General features: G+C 35.1%; 1 protein-coding gene across 4 annotated transcripts in view; it reads right to left on the reverse strand.

The window, feature by feature from the left end:
- The window catches only part of LOC124157414 (voltage-dependent calcium channel subunit alpha-2/delta-3), a 164,528-nt gene that overhangs the window by 52,362 nt on the left and 89,487 nt on the right, over positions 1-22,679 (reverse strand). For 3 of the 4 annotated variants that reach the window (XM_046532110.1, XM_046532107.1, XM_046532106.1), the window contains 15 exons: positions 22,021-22,152; positions 20,705-20,964; positions 20,178-20,288; positions 19,328-19,529; positions 17,261-17,397; positions 15,246-15,386; positions 14,996-15,079; positions 11,713-11,769; positions 10,082-10,162; positions 9,892-9,966; positions 7,288-7,392; positions 3,845-3,916; positions 3,265-3,406; positions 2,319-2,373; positions 1,540-1,685 (listed from right to left, as the gene is read on the reverse strand). In XM_046532110.1, coding sequence (XP_046388066.1) covers positions 1,540-1,685; positions 2,319-2,373; positions 3,265-3,406; positions 3,845-3,916; positions 7,288-7,392; positions 9,892-9,966; positions 10,082-10,162; positions 11,713-11,769; positions 14,996-15,079; positions 15,246-15,386; positions 17,261-17,397; positions 19,328-19,529; positions 20,178-20,288; positions 20,705-20,964; positions 22,021-22,152 — 1,800 coding nt within the window. The remainder of the gene's footprint in view (positions 1-1,539; positions 1,686-2,318; positions 2,374-3,264; positions 3,407-3,844; positions 3,917-7,287; positions 7,393-9,891; positions 9,967-10,081; positions 10,163-11,712; positions 11,770-14,995; positions 15,080-15,245; positions 15,387-17,260; positions 17,398-19,327; positions 19,530-20,177; positions 20,289-20,704; positions 20,965-22,020; positions 22,153-22,679) is intronic. The other variant, XM_046532108.1, reaches the window with a different exon arrangement.

The following is a 22,679-nucleotide window of genomic DNA, read 5'->3' on the forward strand; positions in this document are numbered from 1 at the left end:
GATATTTAAGTTGTTCATTCACAAAGGCCAATATATACACGAAAAGATATTATGGCGCGGATTGCATGTATCAACGTCCATTTCGGGATGTTAATAATTTCTGTTCCCATTTATAAAAGTAGCAAATAGATTTGAAAGAATGATAATCATGAATAAAAATATCTAAATCGATATCCAAACGCACATGAGCAAAATAGATGAATATACATACCGATATATACATACATTACATACCGATATATACATACATACATTACGATATAGATACATATGAAGTATACATACCGATCCATCGCAAGTAATACCGCTCAAGCTTCTTCCGGTATAGGACTTTAAAATTCTGGATAATGCCTTGGTCCAAGGGCTAGGACTTGCTAGTCGAGTTCGGGGGTAAAAAGAGGACTCGAACATTAGCCAATTTTAGATCTTCCACGTATTTATGAACGGTGGCATTATCCATTATTAAAACAATTTTGCTGTTCTCTCCAGCAATTTTTCTCTGTAGACGTATAACCGTTTGCTGGAAAATTTCTCGGGTCATCCAGCTGTTTTTATTTGCATGGTAAAAAAACTGGGACGGCTTCCAATTTTACATGTTTTAAGCACCGTGGCCTTTCAAATTTCCCAATGACAACGGGCTTATTTTGTCCGTGCCCGTTTGGTTGACGCACAGCCCCACAGTAACACGCACTTTACTCTTTTTTCCCCCATGGCACCTTTGCCCTTTGAAACCCAGGGTTACGTCAGGTAATGCATTAAAAAATAGCCCAGTTTCAGGGGCCAGCGAGGGTGAGCTCGTCGAGGAAAGGGTCCCGGATTAGGGACCCTTCGAAGTGCTTCGGCGAAAAGTAGTCAAGTAGTCTTCGAAGTACGTTCACAGCAGTGCAAAGGGTTAATTAGGGGTGTACGAAATACTCTGCGCGACCTTCCTGACATGTTAAACTACGAATTATTGTCGATGCTATGTTTACGAACAGGCACTTAAATAGGGGCATAATGTCAGCAGCGATATTTTAACTTAACTCCTACTCCCCCTAAATTCCCACAGTGAGGTTTTTGGCGACCCATTTCTCTCCAAAGTTGCATTATCATTTACGATTTCGCACTTTTGATGGACCACAGTTGGAAGCGCTGATTTTTTAGCTACTTACGCCGGCGTAACTAGATTTGTTGACAAATTTTTCGCCGTAGTTCGTATAAACGAATGCCATTTGCTCCTAGGGACCGAGCCGAGGTTCGTAAATTCAAAAAATTTCGTATAATCGAAACTTCGTATAATCGAATAGCGCCATGTATTTAGCATAGGCTTTTCACCGGGACCGCAATATCACTTCGTATAATCGAAAACTTCGTAAAATCCTGCTTCGTAAAATCAAGAGTTTACTGTACCTCTAAAAATAATGATGCCTGAAAGTCATCGTTTGAGCTGTCATTGTCACCATCCCTGAGCTTCTACGGGAAAAATAATCAGGTGATTCAGGCTTTATCTCTTTCAAAAGAGAAAAACTAAAGGATACGCTCATGATTCTCAATGCTTACACTGGGTGATGAAGTCAGATGCGGGAAATGACCTTTTCAAAGGCCACTTCCAGCCTGGCTGCTTTGTGCGCTCAAGGAAGTGTAGGAGCTCTTTCTCTGGGCTTTCAAAGGGATGCTCATTGTCGTATAAATACTTGCAGTATACCCTGGAACAAGACATATAAAGACAAGTTAAATTACGACTGAACAGAAATATGCAGAATTCATTATGGCTGAAAAATCACTCTTTTAAACCACATAATTATTAAATGACTGAAATGCATAGCATAAAATCAAAACCGGTCACACTTCAAAAAAATTATAAGCACCAAAACATAATTATTTTCTATATTCAATTGATTTCATGCATAAATCACACTATGTTAAGCCGATACACAATTTTATGGGAGCTTTGAACCACATACTGATGAGAGAACGTATATGATGGTAAGAAATATTTTTATCAACGGAAATGTATCGATCCATTCAAGATATAAAAACAATACAAAAATACACCACACATCTGCCAGTAAAATTGGTTGGCACAATTCAACATGCAATGGAAATTATCATTAAAAAATTATTAGTGAATGTTTATAATAATTCATCCGAGCTTAAAGACCTTAAAAACTAAAAATTGATAAAGTTTGGAAATAATAAAACTTTTGATAAATTAATGGGTAACTTTATTTCCACAAGTCACTTTTCTTCACCTTTTCAAGCGTGCATTGGAATTATCAATTAATAAAATTAATAAAGCAAGGAGTTTAATGCGTTATCTATCCAAATTATTAACTCACCAATCAGGGTGTATTCTCCATTTTTTGCCTTTGAAATACTTGGTCACTGAAGTACCTTAGGGAGAAAAAATGTATGCTTTAGAGTATCCATATAAATCAAAACAGCTTAGCCAATACACTATAGGATCACAAAAATATGGGTGGATCTCAAAAAATACTTGGCTTGGTTCATGTGATTCGCGAGATTGCATTAGGTGAGATTTCGGGCGTATCCTGATGTTTAGGCATATCACCAGCACTGGAGAGTTTCACGGGTAGCCTAACACACAATTGTTCTGCACATTAGGGATTATTTCAGTACCAAATTGGTGACTCAAATACTTCTTGCAAGTTACGTATTTGGATCATAACATTTCAAAGACAACACATCTGAGTCTCTTGAATGAATCAGGAATGTTTACATAAAACCGAAGGCGAACATTTACACAGCTATCGAAATATTCATAATTTTTAAAAATAAAGGACATATTTAAACTATGTCCTTTATCCATAAATAAAGGACAAATTTTCTAGAGTGTGAGAAATCATTTTCCCTGTTCAGGATTCAAACTAGGAATTTTTACACTTTGAGTGTCCTTATGGGTGGCAAAAGGTTTACCACTGGCTAGTTTGCAGTTATTTACTTAAATATTTATACAATTTTAATATTGGAAAAAAGTAATATAATTTTTATGAAAGATACCTTTGTGAAGACCAATCTAAATTCTATTTCTATTACAGATAAAGAGCTTTCAATTAAATATTCCCCCCGAATCATTATTTAAGCAACTCAGAGCTTTTTTGATTCTTAAAGAACCTTTGACTCAATAACAATTAGATCCACATAATTTCTACTCAAGACCAATGGAAATGGATTTTTTTTGCTACTTCACATGGAAAAAAATAACTAACTAGCCCACGATGTGACATTCTTATACAAGACACATAAATTAAAACTCAACCTTACCTTCTGCATGGCTTCGTCTAATTTCCTCCACAGCATGGACACGATACATACCATATTGTTCTGGTATTGCCACAACCAGGGTGAAAGGAGTATTTGCAATGGGAGCATAAGAATACCTTCGTTTCAATCTTGACACCCTTTTCTGTGGGAGAGAAATGACAGATTATGACTTTGGAACAATCACATGAAGAAACAGGAGAATGCATACAATTAACATAAACAAAATTGGTTCCTCTTCTGAAATTTCATTTGAGGAAGCATGTAAAAATTGCAGATAAGATATAAATCACCTGATGAATTATTAAAGCCATCATAAAAATACAGAAGAAAGAACGAGAATATTGCAAAACAAGAAATAAAAATCAAAGGCAGCATTAATTAAATTTGGAGGATTCAAGATTTTTTGGCAGAGTAATTTCCTCCAAAAAAGGCATAATTCTCATGAAATTTAATCTTAAGCTGGGCCAACAGCTCTGAAATAGCTCATTGATTAAAAAATAGATAACAGATAAAAAACCTATGGCTCATTCACTGGAAAGAAATCACAGATAAAAATTTAGCATAGAAAAACATCACTCACCATGTCATCATAGTGGTATTTGATGGACAAGACAGCACTGCCAGTGGTTTGGTTGATTACAGCATCCCTAAACTGTAATGGAAAAATTTTGCATCAGGATACTTACTATAACACACTAGCAAAGACAATAAGGATACTCATATCTTGGGAATTACTCACTCATTAGACTTTCCCGAAACTTGGGTCAGAATTTTTTTGTAAAAAAAATTATTTAGGGAAATAGTTTTTCGCTATTCCAACTTGAAGCCTAGAAATTTATTGCAGATATGCATTGTTCAGAGAATAGTGGATGATTTCTATTCAGCCAATGCACACTAATTCATTACTGGGTAAATGTCAGGATGTATGTCTTCCCCTCCTAATGCTAAGCAAATTTATGAAATTTAGTAGTGGACTACCTTTTTTGAAACAATACTTGAGGTTCTTGAGTGTGGAATTTTCATAGGTGTTTTTATGATATTTCCATTCCATATTTTTGTATACTCGATGCTTTTTAGGTAATACAGGTTAACAAGAGCAGGAGCTGTCCCTCGCTTAGCATGATTTCACTCAACAATGATTTTGTTGAGACAGGACTGGGTCTCATGATTGCTTTCACTTTGTTCATGCAAATCAATACCTCAACTAAGGAACTTGCCAAATCTATCTCTCATGTCCCCTCTCTATGGGCATGGAAGAAGCAAGGAAGAGAGCACGATTTTGATTAATGTATGTATTCATAAAGCAATAGACTCTAAAAAAGATAGTAAGTGTGTACTTGTACTCTCGATCACAGTGCCATATCAACTTTGTTGAGGCCCATGGATGCATAATAGCCCCCCCCCCCCCATAAAAGTGAGCCTGCACAAAATGTAAATTATATACTGCCACAAAAACAAATCTAGCCGAACACAAATGCATTAACATGACACTTTTTAGGAACATATCTATAGTGTTGAGAGTTGGATACCTGTACTTCATCATACATGCATGCTGATGACCATGCCATTGCCAATATACACCAATGCTGCATACTCCAGAGTTCATGGAGAATTTATCAAAAAAGGTTGAATACATAGTCCAATATGCAATCCATTCTCAAAAAATTATCAGAAAAATTTAATAGTTTTACATGTAACCTCGTAAAATTGCATAGCTAAAATAATGGATGAATATTCAACGACTGTGATGCAGTATTTATGCGTAAAATGGAAAGATCATTCAGAGATGGAGGATGAATGATAGAATGAGCTGGAATGTAGGATAACTTCTTTGTGCTGAGTAGCACAGGACGTCACCTCCTGAAACATTTGCATGACGCTAGTCATACCAGCGATATTTTTCTTGAGGCTCATTGGAAAGAAAACAAGACCTAGAGAATCAACCTTCAAAAAACAATTATAAAACCATGGAAAATGCATCGTTTTTGAAAATTGCCAATACCAGCGTATTTTCAGGCATGTCAGAAAAATGACTTCAAGTTGGATTACAATATCTCAAGAAGTTAGGGAAAAATATGGTTAAAACAGCACAAATAAAAATGAGCTAACATAATTTTGATAAAGTAAATTAATTTATGTTCCTCATGATTTCCATTAGTCCAATTTAAGTTCAAAAGATAAAAGTGTTTTGCAAAAATATTGTGGGGCATTTTCAGATACCTTTAATAAATAAACCCTAGTAGGTCAAATTTATCACCCCAGTGAAATAAGGAAATAGTACGTACGTAGTTATTATGTTTTATCATACCAACTACATTTTGCCAAGTCAGAATTGAATCAACTCTCTTACGCTTGTAAAACTATTACCGTATTGAAGTTCAAATTGTGCCAGAATCTCTTCATAATGTGCCCTGTAATATTTTAGCTACAGATTATAATTAAGATATGGATCCAAAAATGTGCCACCTATACACTTGACAGATGTTATCTACGGTTAAAAAATACATTAATGATTAACTCAACGTATCTAATAAAATCACTCATCGGTTAAAATATTTTAATTAGCAAAATGAAGCTAAATATTGATTTTGTGATGTTGAAGAATAGATTAAAAACAATGATACAAAAATTATACTCAAGATAATTTAGGGTGTTTTCAATTTGCTCAGCTATAGTATAGAAGAAGCTCAGGTCCACTGTCTTTGGACCCCATTACTGATTAACTCTAAAGGCTTAAAAACTAAATAAATACCAAATTACAATCCATATTTATCAAAAAGATTCCAAAGGAAAACCTTCACTCAAGCCCTCTAAAAATAACTTTTTCCCAATTATAAGACTTGATCGATAAAATAAAATGATAAATAAAGATTGTATGTATCTTTCTCATCTCTCCAGCAGTGATTTAAAAACTCAGTCCCATTAGATGAGAATGTAATAATCAAGCAATTACATATCTCTGATACTGTTGTTGAAGTTTTAATATTGGCCGCAGGATGGAATCATCTCCACCTTGCTTTTTACCCATTTGCCAGACACACACTACTCTTCAGTAAGAGCTCCCAAAATAAACGTGTCCCTGGAATGAGAGTTTTAATTGTTTATGGCTAAACCTGAACAACTATGACATATAACCAAATAAATAATGAAAGACACTTTGTTTCTTCCACAAGTTTATAAAAACCTCTATTTTATTACCGGTTTTGGCTATTACACCATTATCAAATATTTATTATTAGTACGTATTTGATAATGGTGTAATAGCCGAAACCGATAATAAAATAGAAAATTTTATAAACTTGTGGAAGAAACAAAGTGTCTTTTATTATTAATATGGAGCCCTTCCACCATGTATGTGCTTCAAGTTTCAAGATAACCAAATTGTAAAGGTAGTCACCAACTCATGAAACTTGGGCTTATTGAAAATTAAATAAAAAAATAGGTTCAAAACACATTGGAAGATATCTTAAAAAAGCACTAAAACATATATACATAGGTACATACATATCTACTTTCGTAGTTACACTGCTTACAGAAGTATTTCATATCTAAGTATTCTGAGAAGCCAATGTCAATGGAAGAAATAGATACTGACCTTGAATGAGTCAACACATAGAGTAGACGGTTGAGCATCATGTACACATGAACTCAAAACACCATGATTTATATAACAATCTTCAGGAGGATAGCAAAATGCTTATCCATAGGCATGCTTAAAGTTTTAAATAAGCCATTCCTGGATGCTTTGGTAGCAGCCCTTAGGAAAATCATGCATAAAATTTTTTCCTCCATGCTTAACATTCCATTGAAAAGTTAAAGATTTTCAATGCGATTGAAAAGTTTTACTCAACTTTTATATTTCCAGGATGGCAGTTACTTGCTTTTTTTAATTAATTACATTAAGCTGGCACTAAATACTGCCCTTGAAAAATATGGTTAGTTGGCTTCCAGAATAATAATACTATGTATATCGGTTAATATTAAAGCGAAAAACTGTGCGGGCACAAATCAGCTATTACTTACCGCCAAGAGCTCAGGACTGAATTCACGAGGCAGAGAATTGTCATCCACCAACTCCACCTCGGCCATGTCTACACTATTATAACTCGGTTTCAATATCCCCTGAAACTAAAAACAGAATAAAATTAATGGATGAAGGCAATACTTCATGGAAATCCTAAACATGCTAAATGAAGCAACTTTGTACAATAAACACAAAATAAGGATGGCTCGATACACTTTTTTCGGTTCTAATTTCAGTTAGTTTCCCTGAAACTGTATTCAGCCCTATTCTTGGTTCCATTACATATTAGTTACATACCTTGATCGATTTGAAAGATCAAACAAAATTTTCAAAGGGTGGAGCCAATCTCCTCAAGCCAAACCCCTTGGCTCCCTTAAAAATGATGCTTAGTCGTTGAAATCGATCAAGGTACATACTGAGGCATGTGGAAGGTACAAAGCTGTTTCACTTACCATTTTTAATAGACCAGGATAATTTATCTCAGATGATTACATAATATAATCAAACTTTATTAAAAAATATCAGTATTAAATTAGGGATTTCACTTCTTCTTCAGTTCTGATTTTGGTTCAGTTCCCTATATCTGTACTCCGACCTATTCTTGGTTCCCTTATCAATCGCATGTTTCATTTTCATATGCTAACAATGATTTTTGTGAAGTTATTATGACAACTGCCATAAGTTACATATTGAGTAGTCTCTCCATAGACAAGATCCATAACATCATTCAATTTATGGTATGCTATACATATTATATCCCCAGACAAGTTCTCAATTTGGCTTCAGCACAAATTACTTCTGTATTGATTTCTTCCTTGATTTCCCTTCCATTTCATCTGCGGTTTTACGCTTTAAAACTGGAGAAACAAAGACCTGAAGAACTGAACCGACAAAATCCCCATCTTTAACATGGCAAATCCTTAGTAATGATTAATCTCCATACAGAGAGTATTGTCAAGTGTTAATTAACTTAAAAAAGCAAATAATTATGAATACCATCGATAGTCATTATTTTTTGCCGACTTCACTCAGACATTTAGAACACTGGGAAGAAATCACAATGCGTCAACATCTGCTAAGCAAGGAAGCAATTCATCAGATGCTTACATCTGGAGTATTTTTCTGTACGGGAGCAAGGCTTGGACATTGACACCAAAAGAGAGGTCATGGGTGGAAGCATTCAAAATGTGATGCTGCCAAAGAATGATGAAGATAAAATGGATCGACTGTGTAAGTAATGAGGAGGTGTTAAGAAGAGTGGGAGGAAAGAAAAGTCTTGAATCTTAGAAAAACCCTATGAAGAAGATGGTGCAACTTACAAAGTTTTATCACTCCTGATTTGATGAATCTTGGCACGGAAAGAATAATTCGAAGCAAGGGTTAGCTAGCGACATAAATGTCAGTTTAGGGCTTATTCTCAAAAAGCAGTCAAGTAAAAAAAATGTAAAACGTCCTAAATGAACAAATCTGAAGAAGATGGAACAGATTTAAAAAAATGGAGGAGGTGGCAGACTGGAAAAAATTTACTCCCACCGAGTCTCGAACCGTGGCCATTCATAACAGAAGCGCGGCACGCTACCACTCGGCCAATTCGGCGTTAAACAATGATCTAAATATTTTTAATAAAATTCTACGTGACCGTATTTTTAAATTTTTAAATGCTTTTTTCTCTCGTACCCGGGCGTATTTGGACAAAACCCTTCAACAGTATTCCTATCTAAGTGTCTACTTTCAAATAAAAAAGGTTTCATCTTCTTTCTTGACATCAGTAAGGCAAAGTCTCCTTGTTAGCCAAATCATGAGGCATGTTGGCCTGATAAGGACAAATGTTGAGGGACGAGTGAATGGGAAGAGGTGCAGGGAAATGAGTTACATAGGATAAACTAAAAAAACCATCTTATGCCAATACTACCATCTACCATTTTCTCCCGCTAAAAATCAATTAGTGATTTGTTGCACATGGAAAACCTACAATTATGTGGTGACTAGATGATATCGCATTGTATGTACCTAACATCATTGAATGATGCTCAATATTTGAGGAGTTAAAATGTAAAAAGTAGATTTTATTTTGATATTTCATGGATGTTATTTATCTTTAGGATTAAAACCATTTCTGCGAAAAATCCACAGAGAAAAAAATCATTCCCCCTGATTTCCTGTCAAGTGCTTTAGCCAGTTAAGCTACCGCAGCATCATTCTCCCATGTGTAAATTTGAAGACTATACCAGACAAGGTGGTATGGACTGCTGATGCCACAAGCAGTCCAAATCATGCGCACGGTGCCACAGCCGGCGAGCAAAGCCCGAACCTTGACCGCATATAGGCGGTCGCTCTTGACTGATTTAAGTATACTGGGACTAGCCACGGTGATAACTTTTATAGGAGTCACCCGCAATGCACAAATTGTGCATTTTGCGGGTGCCTCCCGTAAAAGTTATCTCCGTGGCTAGTCCTGGTATACTTAAATAAATCCATTTCTGTTCAAGTGACTATTTATCCCCAAAAAATTTGGTATGAATAAAAATTTAATCAATTATTACAGCCATGCAAGGATTGTTACAGATAAATTAGGGATAGACAATAAAAAAAACTCAACTTACCACTGGTCTGAGATCTGGGTGGATCAGAACATACCCATTGTTGGTCACAATGAAAGCGTATGCATTCACCCCAAGCTGAAATGCAAAGATAAATCTTCAGCCATCTCATTTGAGGTACAACTCAAAATATCACAGCAATAACATGGCTCTGATGCCATGTGAGTAAATAAAAATTCAATTTAACACTCACCATATGAGGAGCCATCAACTTTTGTATGTCCTGTATAGGAATATCAGTTCCCGCTACTCCAAGAAGATTAGCTATTCTGGTCTGTTTTAAAAGAGATACTCAAGTTAATACCATGCAATTGTAAGAAGAACTAATAACATCCTCTTCAAAGATAAGTACAGAAATACCTACTATTGATACTAGCTTATAATAATTTCAGCATTAGGATTAAATGAGCATGAACAATAAGAGCAAGAGGTTTAAGGTAATTAGAAGCACAAGAGGATGTATTTACATGGATTAGTTCTCATCAGGCTCTTCCACAGCAGTACAGAAACGTAAAATAAATGATTAACTTGACAGAATATATACTGAAAAAGAGGGAAAAGAGAAACAGGTGTACCTATTGTCATTAAGCTGCATTCTCTTTTCCCTTTTTTTGGTATCTATACTTCCCTATGGGATAATCTCTACTGTCCAAAAAAACAAATGATTAAAATACTTTTGGAAGAAAAACTAGAGCATTTACATATCTAAGTCAATACCACTGGACACGTTACACAGTTTCTGGCAGTCACTAAAGGGGAAAACTCCTAAATAAGAGGTTACAGTATGTAAGCGTCTCAAAAGATGTATACATCAACTGCCAGAGATGGTGAGTTGTTAAAAAAAATAACCATCTCCTCACTAGCGGCTAAACATATAAATATATATATGTATGTAAAGGGACATAAGTTGGAATACTTCCAGTCATCTGTCTCCATGCAGGTCGACTCCACCGGCTGCAGTGGCTAAAAATGCATGTCAAACATTCACCCACGCACTCTTACACATTCACACACTACCTATTGATGTTTAGCTAAATCTGGCACACTTACACATGTCAAAAGACGAAAGGTACCACACCACTGCAGGCACAATCATTGCTCTTTTGCATAGAAGTCACAAGTTTTTTTTTTAATACTGCACCAGGCACCGTCTTGCTACTGGAATACAATGTCTTTAAGTATGTATAGTATGATACTAGCCTACTCTAATGCTGAAGAAGATTTAAGTAAGTAGCTACGACACTAAATTTTGTCAAACTGGAATACACAGCCGTCTATATCACTCTGGAAAGGGTGTCGACAAAGCTTAGCTTAGCTTGTCTCATGCCTGCGACAATGCAGTCGAATGACTGCCGAAACTTTCTTTGAGATGTGCTCCCAGTTTGGCCGTCTAATTCTAAAAATCTAAAGGAGCAAGATTATTTCTCTTTTCAAAACACCTAGGTACAGTGCTTAACCTTTTGCCAAACAATTTAGCAAGAGGTGTTGAAAGTTAGTCATTCCATCTCATCCGGAAAGCAACATTTTTATCAAGAATGAAACAGCGGCAACTTTAACTGATAAGCCAATTGCCAAAAAATTATGCAATAATCTAGTTAATTCTCCAAAAATTTTTATTGCAATGAATTCAAAACACTTGTTTCATAAGAGTGAATAATATGACAATTTGAACAAATAAATTAAGCACTGCATGAATGAAATCCACCGAACCTACAAGAACTCTAGACTTACACTACAGATATATGCCACTGACTATTATGAATATATATACAGAGGCACGCTGCACGCAACAGACAGGACCGAATGATCATTATTAAAAAGTACCTCTCTCATTCTCTGAACCCAATAGGCTTCATTTACGAGAACTCGTTCTGTGATGTTCTGAAATTGGATGGGATTAATTGCGAGTTGATAAAACAGTTTTTTTAGCATACACACATCATTATCATATATAGAATAATCATCATTGACAATAAAATTAATAGTGGTTGGATGATAATAGTTTCTCATTGTGAGCATTTAACTGAGATCTATGAATGTTCATAGGTGAAATGTTACGGCAAGAGAAAGATATTACATGTTTGAAATTAGCCATATATTATACAAATTTCATTCAATGTATTGTAATGTGTTGATAATCATGTAATTTATGTGTACCAAGGATAAAAACAACACAGATAACTGAAATTAAATCTAAAACATGGGCTGAATGTTTTTCATTGATTCATTGGCTGATAAACAAAAATCACATTATTTTTTTTACATCTTAATATGTACTACCTCGGTAAATTTCAGTTATAATGCAGCTCAATATAGAGAGGTTTGCCATACAGTCCAAGTCTCATCACGGCCATATCCTCAAAATAATCACGTTGTCCTCAAATTTATCGCTTTTGAATCTCATGATACATTATACTTTTTCAAACTCCAAGCAGTAGCAGCATTATATTCCTACCAATTCACAAAAAATGTTGAAAAGAAATTATAAAAAAATATACCAAATTATAATGAAGGTACAAGTTTCCTAAACCAATAGTGGTGAAATTTTTGTCATATATGTGCTTCATAATACGTATTAATCTAATTTTCTTAAACCCCTATGCTTCTCTTCATTATCTGTGGCTTGCATTTCATGAACACACATTTGTACTTATGTAATGGAATGATATTTCCGTTATGATGAGGAAAAATTTCCATTTTTTATAGCTAAAAATAAAATATACATATATAAATGACAAAATAATTCACCAATTTATTTTCTCCATTTCTCCTCACAGGGGATATTTCAAGATTTTTCATTTCACTGCTGACAAATATGCATTTCTAAGACTTTATAGTTTTGTTCTGTGAGCACATAGGGCATACGTACTTAAGATTATCCAAATAAATCACAATAGGGGTAAAAATAAAATAAAGTCTAACTCAGAAAATAAAAAAAAACATTGCGTTGAACTATGGTTATTGCTATGATCAGAACTCACATTCCCAAGGAGATTTTTTAAATCAGTGTCAACAGCATTTTCACACAGAAAAAGGAAACTTTTTAAAAATATGATTTTGAAACCTGGGCTCTTAAATTCATATAATCATTGAACAAATAATGATCCTCTTGTATCTATGCAATATTTGTGGGAGAGTTAGTGCAGCTGCGGAATAAAATCACTGAGAAAAATTTTTCTTTCTAATAAAAATAACATTTGAGAGGCAGTAGGAGAATGCAAGTTAAGTAAAACTCTTGTATTATAACTGAAATTTACACCACACATTATGCGTATCATGAAAATAAAGTTTAAAAAAAAAAAAAAAAATAATACTAAAAATTGAAAACCACACTGACCAAAATCAACTTATACTCATTGCATTATAAATTATTTTATTTTCACCTTTAGTTAATCAAGGGAGACATTTAACAGCAAGTTATGTCAGTTGGAGAGTAAAATAAACCATGTGTTGCCAAGTCTCAAGGATATGGTTCCACAGAAGGGAGTTCTTATTGAAAACTATGCAAGAATTCAACCTGGATAGTCTTTAAATTCAAAATAAATTGGAATTCCAAATTCACACCAATATTTGCAGAATAGATCCAAAACCTATGATGGCCAACTCAAATAATATTAATGAAAAAGTACATGATATAGACAATAGGGTGGTTTCCTTTTCAAAAGAAAACTAAATTAGGTAACTGTGGGGTCAGTGCCATAGGAAGGGGGAGGGTCCAGGGTTCTGGACCACCCAAAATATAAAAACACATTTGATTTGCTTCACAAAAGAACACAAAATATTGAAAAATCAAGAGTTTACGAAAGATTTCTCAGAAAAATGAAGATTTTTCGATGATGAAAAGAGGAAAAATTAGTTAATTACCCTTTATTTGAATACTTCCACTGCACAAACACTCAACAATCGCCCAGCTAATCAAATCTGCTCATATAGGAGCCCGAAAATATGAAAGCCCTCATCTAGCAGAAGCCAAAGCACAAACACTCATCTCCAAAACTCGGAGAATTGGAGGTGAGTGTTTATGCTCCAAATACAGCCAACTGAGCACATTCATATTGTTGGGCTACTAAATGAGTGGATTTGATTTGGTGGGCGATCTTGAGTGTTAGTGCAGTGGAGGTATCGGTGCCTTAGTACTCTGTTTTTTTTTGTAAATACATTTTCCACCCTGGTTTTGGACCCCCACCGAACCAAATTCCTGACTATCCCACTGCTGCACATGTGATATGGAAAATTTTCTGACCCTAGACGCTTAGTAGAACTTCATTCAAGATCTAGAGGATGCTGCATGGCTATTTAATTCTTACACACTTATTTATTTGTTGAAACCTGACTCCTACCCTGCATAACCATTTGGATAGTTAACAGAATAAATTTCTGACCCACATGCAAACCCAAGAGAAGTTCATTTATTGTATTCCCCGGAAAATTGTTACATCATTCATAAATATTCTATTTCCAGTGATAGCTCCCTGAGGATTACCTTGGAATTACTTCGTATACTGCAATCGTAAGGAAGTGTGAAGTCGAAATTATTTCCATAGGAAAATTTTGATGCCCAATTTTAACTTCAATAATTTCTTTCAGTTGGGGTCTGAAAGATCATCAATTTGGCCATCAACTAATTTTTCATTTATAATTGCCATCTTCTGGGTCTAACAATAAGTGTTAAAAACCCAGGTCGGTGCTTGGATTAAATTTTTGTGGGCTTAAACAAAGTCATTTTAATTATGAATATCACAAACTTCCACAAAGTTAAGCCTGAAATAATAATTTACATTTTTAAAGAACAAAAAGACAAGAAAAAATGGGAAACTACCCTATTACAGTAACCATTCAAAATCATGTCATTAAATCGACGCATTCTACCTAATTGATATGAATTAACACATTCTACCAGGTAATTAAAAATATATAAAAGTATCTCTTTTTCTATGATCTATTTTGCCATAGTAAAATCTTGCATTTTCTTCAATTGGGTTATCCTCACCACTGGAATAGTCCATTATTTCATATTTAATCACCAAAAGTTAACGAGTCAACACAACGATTTTGGACTCAGTTTAGGGTTCATGATCATTCACATTGCAAGTTGTCATGCACTTACCGCATTCTCTCTCCTGTCGAATACAGGCATGGACACTGATGTCATTAACTGATATTCCTGTGAGTCACCACTCTGATTTTGCACCTGGGTAAGAAATAAAAAGCATGGAAAACATTTAGTACCATTAAAAATCAATGACAAAAATATACATCTATTTGATATAGAATTAGTATAAAGATTCATGTCTCATTTGTACTTCTAATGAACTCATTACTCTCTACAACAAGGTAAAATAGAAGTAAAGACTTACTCTCTTCAGTTTCTGATCATACTGCCTCCCTTGCTCCTCTGCCGAATGAAACTTTTGCCTGTTTTTCCTATAGCTTTCAAATCTGCTTTTTTGTTCTGCACATTCTTTGACTTCCCAAAGCCAATCTGTCATCTTTGGATCCTGTAATAAAACATGACATAATCTATTAGGGAGAGTGATATATTATTCAGATAATAATAATAGGTAATAATATTTTATTAACACCGTAGGGATACAATTATCCATGGGATTCGTCAAGATACTGAGAGACATAAAAGAATCACAAAACACAGATTACAAAATATCATTAAAAAAATTCTTGAACACTATAATAACATTTACAAAATATCATTAAAAATTTCTTGAACACTACTAACATTTATAAAATATCATTAAAAAATTCTTGAACACTATAATAACCTTTGCTATATAGCAAGCTTCTCAATCTATTCTTAAAAACCTTTGATGAGGTAAGGGATTTCATATCAGAGGGTAGCCTATTGTAGATTGCAGCAACAGAGTGATATGGTCCCTTCTGACATTGGCTAAATGAATACAGATAACTGTGAATTTCACTTTTTGATCTAGTGTTGTGACTGTGAAAGTCAGAGTTAACTCGGAAGTAATACGGATAACACTTCACAAACATGGCACATCAGAGAATGTAAATACATGGAAGTGTGAGGATCCTGAGGGACACAAACAGTGGCCGACCACTTGTTCGGATTGGAACTTTACAGATGGCCTTAATGGCTTGTTTCTGTAAAGAGATGAAGTATAATGCAGAGAATAAACAGAAAAATCAACTCTTCATGATTTAAGCCACTCATAGCATCAACTGTCTTTACACCAGAACAACCGATAGATTACTTTAACAGCTGGGAGCGCAGCTAGGAATTAAGGCTGGGGAGGGGGGATATAGGCACAACTAATACTGGGGTGTCTGGGGGGTATGGAGTACCCACCAGGGTAAGTGGAAGATTCCGGGGCCCTCCCCAGAAAAATGTTAAGATAAGATAGTTCAAAATAAAGAGATTTATGTTTTTTAGTGTTTTATAATCCCTTCTGAGAGATATTTTATAAATCCTTCTACTATTCTATAAGTAATATTATTTCAATTAAGTAAATTTGTAGATTTGTTGTTGCGGTAGGGGATCAACTCCCAGGGCACTCAGACCTGTAGGTCCATTGTGCCAACCGCCGATAATGGATCACCCAAAGAGGCCTATGTCCTTAGCAAAGGACAAAAGGTCCCCAATGGGAAGATCTTTTACTTCCTTGGGCTCTATAAAAGGTGAGCCCAGGTGTCTATATCGAGTCCTCATGATTGCGGGGCACTCGCATATTAGATAAGTGGTTGTTTCTTCTGCCGTCTCACACCATCTACACCTATCTGAGTCTGTTATCCCCAGCAAATGCATATGTCTCATTACATGATGGTGTCCCGTAAGCAGGCCTACTACCGTTCGCAATTGACTTCTGTCCATAAGGAGAAGTCTTCTCTCGCATCTAGGAGAGAGCTCTCCTATAAGGGTTTTTACCTGACGTAACCCCGGTGTTTCTCGCCAGATCTTTGAGTGTTGTTCAATTAAGTAACATGGATTAAAATTGAAAGTTTATCCGAGTTCTGGTGGGGAAATTCCCTAGGAAACCCCCCCCTTGCTGTGCCACTAAAGACAGCTACCTACTTTTGGTTGAGACTTTTAGATTGTTACTTACGGTTAAATTTCATGTACGTACATGACTCAGTCTTTCAAGGTCCTATGCAATACAACTTAAAATAATGAAAGATATTGTTAATATTCTTGAATATAGAGCCGTAATTCTATGTAAGGGCCCAAAATGATACAACTCCTTCCTTTTCTACTTTATCCCACAAACCCTCGACATCTCATGGCTGATTTTTAAGAGTCATAATTTTTCTATGATATGATTAAAATAAACACTACTTCATACGGGTAAATAACCTTCAACAAAGATAGATTTTTAGAGCCACATTAAAAACTTAAACTAACCGTTACATCAGCATAAACAGGGGTCCACACAATGGGGTGTTCAGTCTTATTTAAAACCATAGGACGTGCCATCACAGGAATGTAATTAAGTACTTGCTCCCTCACTTCGGCCAATGTACTGAGGTGGACGTAATAACCTGGAAATGAAATTTTGAAAATGAGTTAACTTTCACTAGTCGCTAACTACTAGCATTTATGAACTAACTTTAAGATGTTCGAAATAATTACTGAGATATTATCAATATTTGGTTGAATTTTCTTTCCAAAGGGTCTAGTCCTATTGATTTTGAAACCCTCTTGGGATAGGAAAATAGGAAGTTCAAATTTAATAAATAAATATAAATAATAATAATACATAATATTTATTAACTTCATTACGATAATACATCCATGAGTTTTGTCAAGATAATGCAGGATAATATACAAACAAATAATAAAATACTATACACATGAGCTATACAAACACACAGCTACACTCAGTGGGATTGAGGCCATAGGTTAATATACAAATACTGTAATCTAAATGAGTTTTTAACAGGTGGATGATGATGAGGATCAGAGGAGGGTGATGAGGATCTTTAGGATGTGGAATGATCTGATCTGTAGGTAGGTTTAAATGTAGAGTTCCTCTGGAAGAGATTTGAAATCGTTCCGAGAAAAAGATGGCCTCACTAAAACATTGCTACACTCTTCTGAAGCCAAAAGTTACTCTTGATAAATGTACACCAATTCTAGAGATATGGATATATAATTTAAATAATTAGTAAATAGTAACGTACTGCATATAACAGGATATTTTTTACTCAGGCATGCAAACAGGTGCAAAGTTAATTACAGCATAGGTGAAATTCACCAGGAAAAAATCATTTGCTATGAGAGGTAACTGGTAGCATACCCGACCAGCTATAGGGAAATCTGAGTTCGAATTTTGGTAAAGGCAAATGATTTATTCACGGAAAATTTCACCCTGGTTTAAATTTATGAATTGCTTTGCAGCAAGAGTACACATGTTTTTTTTTCTATTGAGCTAGAGACGGGTTTTGTCTAAAAATTCACAAGACAAAAAAAGCATGTGAGGCATCCACACCATTGATGAATGTAAAATTCCAGTAAAACAAACTTTCATAAGCTGTTCAGTAATCTCTCTCTTTCTCAATTTTCTCAGGAGTTATGTTCAATGTATGAGGGGAGTTCGATAAGTAATGGAACACAATTTTTTCTGAAACAGGGGTTGTTTTATTGAGCGTTCAAATACACCATGTTATTCCCCAATATTTCAGCGACACAACACTATGTATTTATCAGCATAATCTCCATTTAATGCTTAATATGGCTTGATGCCACCTTGAATGGAGGACCTGCTTGCCGGCATGGTACTATTCTACTGGTCATTGTCGGAGTCAACGTCGTACTGCATCAATAACTTCTTCATCATGCCCGCAGCGGCAATAATGAAACAATGGTGCACTGCCCAATGACTCATCGTGCTTTTGTGCACTGTCAGATCACTGTAGACATGCTGCAACCGCCTATGAATATGTGATATATGTACTCTGGTTTTCAACCAAAAGAAACTGAATTATTTCACGTCGTTTGGAACACACCTCAGGTTACAGGCGTCATTTTAACAGTTCAGTAGTGCACGGTCACTTATCGGAAGTCAATTTAACTATATGAGACGAATCGGGAATTTTTGAAAATGTTCCACAAGAAATTCCAACCCTTTTCAACCAAAATTGGCCCAGAAAAAAGCTGTGTCACATTAATTAACGAACTCCCCTTGTAATATAATTGGAGTCTTGTTCTTATTGGAGGCCAAACTGTCTTGAAATGGAGAAATTCCAAATCTGGGGAATTATTTGAATAAGCATAGAGCTCTTGAACCATCAAATAATATAATCAAGTGTAATTTAATCAACTTCATTGCTTGCCTGGACTTTCATTCACACATAAAATGTGATGAAGGACTTGTTTAGAAACATATAGGTATCCAAATGTACTACTTTCAGGAGATAGATGCTGATTTGAGTGGATACTGATCATATCCAGCCATTTCTTTCTACTCACCTTGGTTCTCACATGCCATCCATTTCACCTCTTTCACATCAGCCACTTCTTTTCCTATCAAATATGTGAAGACACGTACAGGCATAAAGGGTAATTTTCTCCAATTATACTCTTCAAATATTTCCCGGAAGTTGTAAGGCACACCATCTGTCACAAGCATTATAGCCTGGTTACAGCGTGCACCTTGCCTTTCTTCACGGTACTGAAAATTCAAGGAATAAACTCATCATGAGATATAAACACGAAGGGATTCTTCAAACTGAGAAAATAGCCATAGACTCTTCACCCATTTTCAATTGAATGAAGTGCCAATGGATGCTAGACAGTGGTCACAAAATGACATTATATTTATGAGTTTTGATTTTAACAACAACCTTATTGAAACAAAAAATTGAATTCTAAGACAATATCATTTTTCTCAATTAAATGTCTTAAGTGATACAGTGACATGATGAGTACAAGTCAAAAGTATCACTATCATCACATAATTGGAACTGTATATTCTGTAAAGACTTTTATCACCTAGAATGGAAAGATGAATTGAAAAAAAATAGAACTTGTAAGCTTAGCAACATAATCCAAGTTAATCCAATGAAAAATGCCATCATCTTTGGTAAATATGTACACACTTACTTTCACAAGTAAATGTAACGACATATAATAAGGGCACAAGATTGATCAATACTATTTTGATAGCTAGAAAGCTTTCAATTAAATCTTGGCTGATTTAGCAACAAATATGTAGTCCAGAAATTACAGCGGCAGTAGAGTGGTAAAGAGACATAATGAAAAGAATTGTTTTAGATCATCAAATTCAAACTTATCACTGTTATTTTTTATGGATTCTTACCACTTGAAGCAGCTCAAATGCCTTTATCAAAGCCGATGTGAAATTTGCAATGTCCTTCGTTTCAATATCTTCCATTGCCATCTTAAGTTCCCTGACATTACCAAGATTTGCCTGGAAGAGAAATATTTAAAAAACACATCAGAAATGGCTTTGAATTTTCTAGCCGCTTCTTTAATTGCTATTCAGGTTTTCATTATTAAATATATGATGATTATATCGGCAATTCAATATATTTATATTACATTGTTGTGTGATTTTTTGTGTATTACAATACATTTGCCTTGTTCTTAATAAGCAATGTTTTTTAAAGTGGTCAACAATAATAACAAATAGAATAAATGTATGCCATTGAGTTCTTTGCACACTCATGCATATGTTGATATGGAGCATAATTATTTTTTAACATTACAGAAATATACGGAGAAATTCATCTATGGTACCCGTTTTCAATACTATTTTTTGAGCAGTCATAAAAATTGAACTTTTTATCAATATTATTCTCTATTACATAATACCAAAAAAATTACCTGGACTAGGAGATCTCTAAAACATGGAACCAATTCTGATGTTTCCTCTGAAAAATTGAAAATGTTGACGTAGTCATTGTTGCTCAATGTGTCGAGAATGTTTGACACTACATGACGTGCAACTTCTTTCCTCATTCCTGTCATTGATCCAGAGAAATCAACCAACACGACTATATCCTTTGGACTTGTAGCTGCTTCTATGTACCACGAACGGGTTCGACAATCGAAGAGGTCTACTGGCTCCTGTTTCCACTGAATTGCTGCAACCAAATATATAAACTAATTAATACAGTAAAGGCGCGATTAAAAATGTGATTCAACAACCCCTTTGACTGTATAAAACAATACCTAATTTCGTGATGGTTTTCCGGGTTTACACCGCGTTGATACATGTTTTGCGGACGACAGTTTCGGGCGCGTTCCAGCTCCCGTCTTCGGGTCGTTTCGGGTTAACGGGAGCTGGAACGCGCCCGAAACTGTCGTCCGCAAAACATGTATCAACGCGGTGTAAACCCGGAAAACCATCACCAAATAAATAACCGCGGAAGCCTCCGTAATAATACCTAATTTCATCCTTTAGAGTAGTTTGTAAGCACAATCTCATACACCAGGAATGTACCCAGAAATCTGCCTTTGGGGATTTTAGGGGATAAACAGGTTGTCTAAACTTATACTTATTTTGTAGTTAATTTCAAAGGAATTTTTAATACATTTACAGAGTACATACAGAAAAGAAAAGTGACAAGGTGATAATTTCTTTGTTGACTTCAACTTTTGAATACAGCACTAAAAAAATTGGTCGACAACCCAAATACTGATATATGTACCAGCATACTGAAGTGACTCATGTTAAATTAAAAAAAAAATACTTCGTAACATCGTTTCAAGTTGAATGAATTTTGAAACCATTAATTCATACTAGGCTAGCTACCTTTTAAGCAAGGTTAAATTCATCAACTTACATGTAACACATCAACCTTTGGGGATTTTGATCTAGACCCTCGTTAACTTTGAAGCTGGTTCATTCAAAAAAATATTAGATTTAAGGGAAGAATATCAGATAATCAAACAAACCAACACAACTTAACAAGAGCACTGCGTATTTAACAATGTAACAAGAAAACTACAAGGAGGAAGACTTCAATGAGACTGGAATAATCGAGGATGATTATCAATCATTAGAGGTGCATAGGATGTGTATTTTAGATTCCTCATCACAAAGCAAGCTTTGGCTAGTACATTTACTTTGATTACAATGAAAACGGCTTTTTTACACAAGTGGAATTCATAACGAAATAGCACTTTAATTCACTCACCAGGGTATTGTCTCATAAAACCATGAGAACTTCCAAAATACTGCCAACTCAGTGAAGGATCCACCTGATAGTTGCTAATAAAGACTGGATCCAAGTCTTCAGACCACTTTATAGCTTTTATAACATCAGGAGCTGCAAAAAAATTAGCAAAGCTATAGAAATATATTTACAAAATGTAATTCTAGGTATTTTTTGTATATATGTAATTCTTACTGTATACCTTAACTGCAAGACTTGAACTTCTTGCTTAACGGTTCTTTTAAAGTTTTAATTAAACTTGTAACTTTTTACAGGAGAGTTATTTTTTACTTCTACCAGTTATTTTTTAACCCTTGGGCTGCGGGAGTCTGCGATTTTAGCCGTGAGCCAATGCAGAAGAGACCCCCTGTGCAGGAGACACCCCCTGCCACAAGGTCTTGTAGATTTAAGCCTATTAGCAATCCTTACAGCGAGGGAAAGTGCCCAAGTGCAAGATATCCCGGTAGCAATGAAAATTTTGGGTAATTGCCACAGTCAGCGTGCAAAATGTATAAAAACGTTCCAGCACTCCAAGGGTTAATGATATCTTTCAACTATGTATTTAGTTTCTTTGATGACATTTTTATGGTTAACCTCTATATTGCAAGGGAATGGTTTCTTATGAAGGGCTTTGGGTGAAA

The sequence above is a fragment of the Ischnura elegans genome, chromosome 4 (assembly GCF_921293095.1).
Source record: "Ischnura elegans chromosome 4, ioIscEleg1.1, whole genome shotgun sequence".
NCBI lineage: Eukaryota > Metazoa > Arthropoda > Insecta > Odonata > Coenagrionidae > Ischnura > Ischnura elegans.